The sequence below is a fragment of the Ziziphus jujuba genome, chromosome 5, assembly GCF_031755915.1.
Source record: "Ziziphus jujuba cultivar Dongzao chromosome 5, ASM3175591v1".
NCBI lineage: Eukaryota > Viridiplantae > Streptophyta > Magnoliopsida > Rosales > Rhamnaceae > Ziziphus > Ziziphus jujuba.
In genome coordinates this window covers 23,243,196-23,254,811 of record NC_083383.1, presented here as the reverse complement: position 1 = coordinate 23,254,811, position 11,616 = coordinate 23,243,196, and the positions used below count along the sequence as shown (strand labels likewise).

Genomic DNA, 11,616 nt, shown 5'->3' with positions numbered 1-11,616 from the left:
TGAAATACTCATCCAAAATAATGGAAAGGAAATATACGAACCAACCAAAAAAAAAAAAAAAAATAGTTGCCCTAATATTGAATTTTTGTCGACCACAACATAGTGCTAAAAATCTAGTTGACCTTTTCTAAGAAAAATGGTTTCCATGGGAATGCGAATGGAAAAGCTTAGCACTAAAATATCACCTTTCATTCTATCACAATTGGCCATGGAGGTTACATAAACTTGTCAAAGATTTTCTTTCTCGAGATGGAGGCCTGCAAATTGTGATGGATATGAAAGCCAATATGCAAAAATAAAGAAGACAAATGGAAGAAAATGCAATCGGTGGCTAGTTTAACTTATTTAATCTCATGTCACGTGTTATTAGTTTTTTTTTTTTTTCTAATTGTTTTTTGTTAAATATGTTATTAGTTGTATATATGCCTTTCTTTAATTGAGTATATGTACCACATAAGATGTTAGATTGTACGCACAATGTGTACCTAATAATTAGTCTCTCCTTACATAACAATTTTAAAAAAAAATTACCCTATTGGTCATTTTAATGTGTGCCACATATAGGATGCTAGATTGTATGCATAATGTATACTTAACAATGAGACCATTAATGTCCTTTCATACTTAATAATGAGACCATTAATTTCCTTTCTTTTCTTCTTCTTCTTTTTTTTTTTTTTTTTTTGGGTCAACCACAGTTAATTTTCTATTTTAAATCGTACTAAATAAATTCAATAATCACTTAATACTTTCTTTTTTTTTTCACGAAAAAGGAAATATGTATAAATGTATATATATATATATAGAGAGAGAGAGAGAGAGGGAGAGAAAGAGAGGGAGAGAGAGCAAATAACAGGAGTGAAATAGCAAGGACCTGCTTCTGTTGTTCAACAATGGCCTCTCCTCCTCGAATACTGACTTGAATTTAAGGGTTTTCCGAAACCTATTTTAGCTTCTGTTAACTTCAAATGACAAAAAGTAACAGAAGGGGCAATTCAAAGTTTATGTAAAAATTAAAATATAGGGGAACATTGTTTAATTTTAAACGGGCAAATTGAAACTGATATAAAACTACAAGAGAGTAATTGCACTTTTCCCATCTCAATTTTGCAGCCCACAGAAATCCTTTGTACCTTAGCTGAAATTGAGCCCAACTTCGTAAAAGATTGAGCTTTATTTGGTAATAAAAACCCAAAGTCCTCAAAACAATTGGGCTTACATATTACAAAACAAAAAGCAATTTTTATTATTATTTTTTTTTATTTTTTTGTTTATGAAAACGAAAAGCAAGTTTATCATTTCTCAAGCAATAGCATTTCTTTCTTTCTTGTTCCTTGGTCCCAAAATCTGAGACTTCATATGGTGAATAAAGTGAAATTATAGAGCCGCTATAAGACTGAGTGCAGCATTTCCTAGCTTGGACATTTTTATTTTTATTTTTTTGTTTTTTTGGATATTCTTTCACTTACTTAATATATCAGCCTCCAATGTTTACTAATGCGAGTAAAGTGAAAAAGTCTCCCCCTTCATTTTCTCAGCCATTCGGTGCTATTTTGGCTTTAAAGCACACCCGCCGCGCCACCCCCCCCCCCCAAAAAAAAAAAAAAAGAAAATCAACCTCTCAAACTCAAACAACTTGTCGCTCTCTGCGAATCCCTCTGCACTCCCCACCTCCTAATACTGAGCTGAAATTGTGCAACTCTCATCAAAAACCTCACCTTCTGATCGGGACTCAAAACCTCCACCAACTTCCTCACCGTGGAAGCTCGAAGCCCATCTGCGCTCTGCAAAACCCCAAGCATTGCCGTCTTCACCCTCTCCAGAGCCCCATCCAAGTTCAATATCTCTCCACCCATCAGTCTCCCTACTCTTCTTGCCAACGTCAGCAATGGCGGAGCTGCAAGACTCTCCTGAACCGTCGCTGTCGTCTCCATCAGCTCCTTCTCGGCCTGGCTTGTCTCGGCCTTCATTCGCTCCATGATCTGCAGCTGTTCAGGAGTTAAGTCGCCGAGTATGTTGTTCACTAGACGGAGTATCATCGACGGTTTGAAGCCCCCAATCCAGAGGAAAGTCCGCTCGAAGGAGCTCAACCATGGAGCCGAGAAGACAGTGAATACGTCTTCCAAAGCTGCTCTTGCTTTCTCTTCGTAATATTCTTGGTAGTGGGACAGAACTTGTTCGATGATCGAGTTTCGCTGTTGTTCTAGGTGGTTTTCATGGCTGGTTAGGGAAGAGTAGAAATGATCGAGTTGGTCGAGAAAACTCTGTTGTCTTTCAAGCCAACCATTGAAGAAGTTCTGAAACCTCTCTTGAAGATTTGAACCATTTTGGTTAGACATATATGAATGATGATTAATGGTGATGGAAAAACCAAAAAATTTAGGAAAAAGCAAAAGCACGAGAAAAATTTAAAAGCTCGTCATTATGGTATGTATTTATAGTTGTTGAACATTGTGGTTGAGAAAACACCTAACAAGATCTTTGGAAACCATCAATTATTAAAAATTTTAATAATAACTATTTGAGGTTTGCTTGTATGGATTTTGTATGTTTTGCTTTTGCTTCATGTTGAAGGTACTAAAAAAAAATTGCATGGGATTTTTCTTGGAAGGTAAGATATGATGAAGAGAAACAGAGAGAGAGAGAGACAGAGTAATGGCGGTGCGTGTGTGTGTGAGTGACAGCCGATGACGAGCATGGTGAGCAAACTTTCTTTACGCGGAAAAGAGAATGAAAAGGAAAGTAAAGGAATGTAAGGAAAATAAAATAAAATAATATTGGGTTAGGGTTAGAAAGGACATTGTCGTTTATCGGGGATAGGAAAAATTAAAAACCTCGAAGTTTGGAAAAAGATTGCTTGGCTTTCACTGGTATTTATTCTTGGCAGGATAGACTAGTGGTGCAAATCTTTAACCGACAACCATATGGTGCATGTGGCTTCTCACATTCCTCTGAAATTGTTCAGTCTTTATATGTTCACATGGTATACTATTCTGCTGAAAAAAAAAAAATGGTATACTATCCGGCTTACATATTCACAACTTAGAAATTATAATTAGTATTAAAAGAATTCAGTGTTAAATAATTTTTCAGATATTGTGTTGTAGGAGTAAAGTAACTATTTTTTTCAGAAATTGTAACAGCTAGGATGTGCATTATTAACTCCTATAAACCAATCAAAAAATTGATGATATTTTTTAAATATGATATTTAAAACATAGGTAAGAGCTACTCAGATAGAAAATTTATATTCTATATATTTTTTATAATAATTTGACATATATATATATATATATGTGTGTGTGTGTGTGTGTGTGTGTGTGTGTGTGTGTTTGCAATCATTTAAAATATTTATAAATAAAATTGAAGGGGGTACATTAACATGCAAGGTAGTACTTCTTAGAAGCATAGTTTAGTAGCAAGATCATCATCATCGTCGTCATTATTATTATTATTATTATTATTATTATTTTGACAATATTATTGAATTTGAATCTCTGTTAACGAAAAAAAATGCAAAATAGTAATTTTTTTTTTGGCTCAAGTAACTTTTGCTAAATGTAAAATGATTGTATATGAATATTATAATTTATATGCTAACAAGGGTGGCAAAAATAAAATATGGAACAAGGATTTTATCTATATTGTAAAAAATTACCAAAATGAAATATGAGGGAAAACTTTAATTAAATTAATGACTTAAACTGGAAACCTGTGGCAACTTTATAGCATTTGTCATATCATCATTTTTTATTATTATAAGTTGGAGCAAGATTTGATATATCTATATCTAGATATATATATATATATATATATATGCTATCTATTTTGTTTTTCATATGTCCTGTATTTTCTTTTTTTTTTTTCTTTCTGTCTTATATATCTTTTGGCTGGTCTGAAAAGCATAAAATAAGGAAATCCATGTTTAAGGAGATCTCAACTGTCTTACTCTATCAGAGATCAACCTTCAAAAAACCATCAAAAGATCACAATTGTATGTCACTAACTCACTACATGTGGGATGCAAAAATAAATAAATAAATAAATAAAAAATACTCACTCTATATGGGGGCGTAATTTTTAAAATCTGTTCGCTTTGTTTTTCACTTCTTCAATTTCTTGGGAATTTCCTCAAAAGATATTTACAAAGGCCCACCATTTTGTCAGGGATTGATCTAGGTGGCAATTTGTACTTGGTTCACATGGAAGGTGACGTATATATTGAAGATTGAGGAAAAAGAAACCGAAACAAACTCGGCTGGTGGAAGCCCAATACAGTATAGACCATGACATTTGCGGTGTGGCTGGCACACCCCAAATTCTTTCTTAGTGACCTCTTCTGAAGATGGATGGGCTTCTTGTATTTTGCTCTTTTGAGTGCTCATTGTGGCCTCTTCATCTTTCTGAGAACTGATTGCCTGTATTTGCTTTGCATACTTAGTTTTAGCAAAAGAAAACAATAATAATAATAATAATGAAAGGTTTTGCATACATAAAAAAACAGTTTGTATATTACCTACATCTGATTAATATTGAATTATAGGCATAGATAGCCATCGTCCTAGGATTCAAATATTTAATATTCATATCCGGGTTCTTCTACAAGAATGTAAATCCAACTAAATGAAGAGAAAATATTACATGTAATAGTTATGCCATGATATTTCTGTTATTTTTAATTATCATTGTAATATAAGTGAAACAATCTATAATTATTAATTGAACAATATAGGTGGGTTATGATACCATTTTAATGGAAGAATTGGATATATATGCCACAAGAATTCGTTTTGAAAAGATTTAGATATTGTGGGTTATGATACCATTTTAATGGTAGAATTGAATATATATGCCACAAGAATTCTTTTTGAAAACATTTAAAGAAGTGCTAGTTGCACTGCAGAAAAATCTGTATACAATTTTATGATTTTTAAATTTCAATAATATCCTTATTGAATATTTTTCATTTTTCATTTTTATGGATGAATTTTATCGAAATCTCTCTCTGTATTTCGTCTTCCTCTTTTATGCTCCGTTATTAGAATTTCAACAAATGTAAAACATGTGGTATGTGAAATCAAATTGAAAAATTAAGCCGAATTCAATTAGTTGAGTTAGAAAATTGCCCAAAAATCAAGTTCATCTTTGAGTTGTTTAAATTCAGCTAACACAATAGCCAAGCATGGCAACAATAGTTCGTGGTCTGGTAACTAAACAAGTCGATGGTGTTCCTGTGGCACCAACAAGATAGCAGCTAATTTGAAATGATTAGGAAGAACAAGACTAAAATAAAATTTGAATTTAAAAAAAGAAAAAAGAAAAAATACATTATGAATATTCTGATCATTTTAAATACTTATAGGACTACACAGAATTGTTTTTACATTGCAAAAAGAACTATTCAAAAATTTATGTATTTTTGTAGGAATCATATTATCAATTCTAAAATATTGGCCCTTAATCCGTATAGGTACGGTACAAAGGAAAATCTCATGGACCAGTTGTAGATTCAATTAGATCTGGAGCTTAAAAGTTCCCCTTCTCCTAATTTATCTTTAACATTATAGTTGAATTGTTGGAATAAAAAAGAATATGAAGAAAGGATTTAAATCATTTATTGAGATGGTTAAAATGAGATGGAAATGAAAAGAAAAGGGAAAAATAGAAGTAATTGATTTTTTTTTATTTTAATTAGTTTTTTTTTTTTTTCAAAATCAACATAAAATGGATGGAAAAGAAAAGATTTGTAGTGAATTTTTTAACATCCTAAAATTACTCTTTTTATTACTTATGAAAATATTTATTATTTTTCATATCATTTCCTTTCTTTTCTTTTTTATTCATTAATCATCAAAATAAAAATTATTAATAATTTATTTTTCCTTTTCTTTCCTCATTTACACATTTCCTTTATTTTCATTTCCTCTTTTCAATCCAAATATGGTGTAAAGTTTGCCACTCATTTTGATTTTTAATTTTTTTTAATTTTTCTTACTTTTGATTTTTAATTTTTTTTAATTTTTCTTACTTAAACATTAAATATAGTAATTAAATTTATTAAACATTCCAATTACTACAATAACAAACAATTACCGAACAAGGGTAAAAAAATTTGTCGGGTTTGCATTAACAAAATTGACAAAGAAGGCAAATCTTGTCATAAAATTTTCAACTTTGACACAATATTTTACTCTATATTTCTTGTCCACTACTGGGACCACCAACAACAATAACATCCATATAAAGAGAAAAAGGTAGCACTAGCCCCTGGAAAGCAGAATTTTAATCATTTGCATCAGTTGGCAACAATAATAAAAGGCCATCTCAATCAGCAAAGGAATCCTTTTTCCTTGGATAATCTACTTCTCAATTGAAGTTCATCTTCATTCATGATTCATGTGTCCAAAGCCTTTTTTTTTTTTTTTTTTTTTTTTTTTTTTGGTTACAATCCGAAGAGCCTCCCTAATCGATCTTATTTTACCGTCCATATGGATTTTGTGAGAATTGTTAAATTCTATGGATGAATGAATCACGCATGTGACAAAAAAGAATATATCCGGAGGTGGGATTTTTATTTTATTTTATTTTAAATTATTTCATAAAATATTACCGTATTATAATTGTACGTAATATAAAACTAAATTATTTTTCGGCTTCTGGAACGATTTTACAGAAATATCATGTTTCACATGGAGTAAAAAAGATTAGGTGCCGATGTTACTTGTGGTCCATTTTTGTTTTAAATGTGAAATTTTGAGGAAAGTGAAGGGATGGCTTGAAAGGGAATTTAATAAACTTTAATTTATTGGACTTAGAAATAAGGAATATGAAAGATAAGTATATAGTTTTAATATCCTAAAGCCAAAAAAAAAAAGAGTCCCTATCCAGCTTGTCATTTATCATTATTGTTTCTTTAATGCATAGACGAGTAATAGACAAATAAATATATAATAATTTATAGAACAAATAAATATATAATAATTTATAATTGCCTCTGGAAGAAAATAAAAATTACGTATGCTGCGGCTAAAAAATTATTTGTTAGTTTGACCCAGATAAAAGTATTCATAATATGTTTCTAGGATCGGACAATAAGGGCAATAAGATTTAAACAATCAGTATCAAGCAAAATATAAATTAAAAATAAAAAAATATTTATCAAAATATCAAAAATTTATAAATATTGATAAAAATTTATAAAAGCTATAAAAATTTGTTAAAAAATAAAAATTTTATTAAAATTTTAAAATTAGATTATTTGATCAATTAGTTATAAAATTATTGTAAACATTTGTAAAAATATTAGATGGGTTTTATATTTTTTGTAGTCAACAATGTATAGTACGCATTAATGATTATAAATATATTATTATTAATGAAAAAAATTTTAAAAAAATATATATTTGAATCAATTAAAATATATAAAATAATTATTACAATTATATTATATATCATGAAATGGTATCTCAATACGATATAAAATTTTTGGATAATTAAAAATTATTATTCTTTATATAGATTTTGTATAAAATATGGCTATCATTGTTGATAATCATTATATGATATTTATTGACTATATATAAAAATATATTTGTAACACTATATCTTTATTGCAGAACTTGTCACTATCTGCTGATACTGTTTTCAATTTAACTACAACGTTGCTCCCAATTTAGCCACGACACTCGATATAGGATTTAGCACACTTCACTTCAAAGTTTTTATGAACCCTGAAGCCAATTGTTCTGAAAAAGCCTGGACATAGACTATCATTATATTTGAATTATACCCTTATTCACACCTAAATAATGTGGAATGGAACATCGGATAACCTACCAGTGTTTTGTACTCAAGGCGATATGGGATTAAATACCAAGTAATCTGCAGTGTCTGGCACATGCCCACAATGGTCATCACAATCCATCCCCTTGAGGTCCAACGTCTTCGCTGACACACTTCCGGCAAGATATAAACTCTAATACCATTTGTAATACCTTGTCTCCACTGGCAGACTTATCACTCTCTATTGATATTATCTCCCATTTAACCACCATACTCAATATGAAATTGTTTTCATCCGAGTACGCTTAACTTCAAAGTTTTTATGAATCCTGAAGTTAATCATTCTGAAAAAAAACTTGGTATTATGGACTGACTATCAATACATTTGAATCATCTTCTAAGCCACATCCAAGCGATATAGGTTTGTACATAAGGTAACCTACTAGTATCTCGTATCCACCCACACTGGTCATCATAGTACCCACAAATTACTACTTAATCATATTCCATAAACATTTTATCAATTCATTTACTTATATTGGAAAATATATATATATATATATATATATATATATATATATATATATTCCCTCCTCATATTTATAATATTTATATACTTTGTAATATTTATATTTATATATTTGTCTATGTAATATTATTTAACTTGTATATTAGTATTTTTATCTATATTATATTTATATATACTATACAATATTTATAAAAATATTAAATTTATTATAATAAAAATAATGGATATGTGGACATTTAAACATCAATAATATTTATTAATTTTTTAATAAATAAATTTTAAAAAATTGAATTTAATAGAAATTTCAAAAATTTCTATAAAATTTCCTTCTTTTTTTTTTTTGTCGGCGAGCCTAAAGTATTTGTTTTTTTATTTAAAAATAAAAATGTGAACAGTCTTTATCAATTTTTTTTTTCATATAAAAGTTAAAACACTAAAAAACAACTAAAATTCTTCTTGTTGTTTCGTTTTTTTTTTTTTTTAATTTTGTTTTTCTAGCTTTAAAGATTCTCTCATTTTCCTAAAAGAAAAAAAGCTTATTCAATTCTTTTACCAAATGCTCTCGAGTTAGGTTTGAAAATGTATTGTTTAAACTAATCATATTTCTTGTAAGTCTAATATTATAATTTATTTTTATTTTTAAAGCAAACTTACTATTAGAATTCTTTTTATATGTTTGCAAAGCTAAAAGCTTAAGAGTGATTGTACGATTCTTTAAACAAAAATGCTAATTTTTTTCTACTATTAATTTTATTTGGCCTTATTTTATTGATATTTAATTGTCCTCTTTCTGTTATTCTATTTCTTATTGTTTTTTTTCACTAGCTCATAGTCTTATTCTTCCTTAGTTTTTTCAAACGTTAGTTTTGTTTGCAATATTGTTTATTATTCAAACTAGATTAGATTGTTTTTTGAGTGGTTTTTGTGCACAATGTGACTTAAATAATGCAAACTTATTTATTAACTTATAAAAAACTAGAAGGTAACATTATATATATATTTTTTTGGTTAACTAATATTATTTTAAGCTAATTCGTAAGAAAAAAAAATTAGTTTAATCTTACTTATAAATATAAGTTACACGTAACAAGCTAAAGACTTTTGAAAGAAACCTTAGATCAGATTTGAAACAAAGGGAAAAAAAGGTGATAAAATTTAAACCATAAAATATATCTTTGTAGGGATATATAATTTTAAATATGTACATATTATGCTATACTTTACTAATTATGTTAAATTGTTCTATTAGAAAAATAATGTTAAATTAATATTAATAAAAAATATTTTATTTTATTTTTTTGGCTGTATGTATGTTTAACTTGTCCTCAAGCGATTTATATATATGTGTGTATATGTATGTATGTATACTTGCCCACCTGCATAAAGATTCTGGCTCTGTCCCTTGTTTCTAGGTTCTAGGTTCAACTCGATTTGCATAAAATCCTTCATCCTTAATTAATTTATAATGTATTAGAATTACTGACTAAAAAAAACTATAAAAAAAAAAAGTACATGGAATATTTTAGATATCAAATGTTATGTTTTTAAATTTAAATTTTCAAATAAGAAATAACATAGTAAATATCATGTCAATATATGATAAACGAAATAAAATAAAATTTCAGATTTCTGTCTTTTGAATTGCATTAAGCGAAGTAAATACAATGTCAATGTTTCACATTAATTCGTAGTTGCTGAAATTTTTACATAGTATTAGCCACAAATTTCTATAAATTTCTAAATTAGAGATATATATATATATATATATATATAGCATGTAGATTGCCAAAAGTACATCTCTTCCGGAAAATTATGAATTTAAATGAATGTAAATGAATTTATAAATTTAATTTGCATATAATTAAAAAACTTTAGAAGTTAATATATCAATTGTAACTTATTAGAGTAGATTATTTATAATAGTAGTTAAGACCCAAAAAAAAAAATAATAATAATTTTTAAGTTATATTATATGGTATGTGGTGGTCTTTGGTATATAGCTTGTTGACCTTCTCTTTGTTATTGTTTCTGGTCTTCTTTTCCTTTCTTTTGATCTTGAACTTCACTTATCTCTCTTTTCTCTATCTTTTTTACTTTGACAATTTCATCGATATTGATAAAATTTTGTATTTTATTTAGGAGATCAGGGAAGTTCCTCTGAGGATACTCACCAAGTAATCCATAAAATTTTTTTATTGCTGATATGTATTATCATCCTTGCTAGTGCCATTTGATCATTATAATCCTCCATTTGAATTGCTTCAATATTGAAGCGTAAAATATATTCCTTAACAACGAAAGGTTGATAACAAGCTTCTTCAACATCTTTTCCCCAACAAATTGAGAAACAAATAATCAACTTAATTGAGAAAATGCACTATAAAATGTTGGTTTCAATTGCTTGAACCATTTGATACTTGCTCCAAATAGTGGAAAGAAAAATACTCAACACATGGCTAAGTTGATAACTTCATAAAGATCTCATATATAATATATAATAGTATGTGGTAATTAAAACCTTGATGGAAGTAGTGCATGCAAAATCTCCCTTATGAATGGAAATTTAGTTTTTGATACATTTAGTTTTAGACCAACATTCAACATAAGGTTTTGGATTTACTCCCTAAGTTGTCTTACATCTTCCCATGCATTGTTTAGTGGTTTCGGCTCCACCAAGGACATCTTGGATCATTCCCTATGAAAATACTGTTTTTTTTTTTTTTTTCTAGAGATGATGAAGTTTGATCTTTGTAACCTCCATCCTGTTTTCGTTGTTTATCGTCTTTCAACATTGTATGATGGATCATCAGTTTCTCCCTCATTATTAAGAGCTTTTTCATCCCACTCATTCTAATCCAGTGGTGAATAGTTATGATTAGGGTCAATGTGCTCTAGTAGAATTTCATGATTTCATCAATGCCACCTGTCAGGATCCGTCCAGAATTCCTCCCCGGAACCCTAGACAAGCCCTGATCCTAGGGAAACCCTACCGAACCCTCCAACGGAAAATCCGGCAGAACCTCCCCTAAGGGATGGACTTACCACAAATTACCTGCATTGAAAACACACTTCTATACTCATCCCCTTATTCCTCCCGCAAACTACAAATTGTTCCACAAATTTCAGTACTTCTCAACAATAACAATAGTCCAGTGCATAAATAAAACATAAGTGTCCCAATAATATACAGAGCTTTAAGAAGTACTAAACAACAGAAATACAACAAGGATGAAAGAAATAATACACTGAAATGAAAGAGTACAGAAGTACTTCTCGAAACACAACAGCAGCGGAAAGATTTGGTT

The 11,616-nt window shown here is 29.0% G+C and overlaps 1 protein-coding gene across 1 annotated transcript; it reads right to left on the bottom strand.

Moving 5' to 3' along the window:
• Nucleotides 1-1,599: 1,599 nt before the first annotated feature.
• LOC107421392 (protein ZW2) lies at nt 1,600-2,722 on the bottom strand. The gene has a single exon (XM_016030621.4). It carries the CDS (start codon nt 2,337-2,339, stop codon nt 1,614-1,616), a length of 726 nt encoding a protein of 241 aa, XP_015886107.1. The 5' UTR covers nt 2,340-2,722; the 3' UTR covers nt 1,600-1,613.
• Between the last annotated feature and the right edge of the window lie 8,894 nt (nt 2,723-11,616).

Coding starts and splice junctions, on each gene's coding strand:
- LOC107421392 (XM_016030621.4), bottom strand. CDS start 2,339: ATGTCTAACCAAAATGGTTCAAATCTTCAAGAGAGGTTTCAGAACTTC.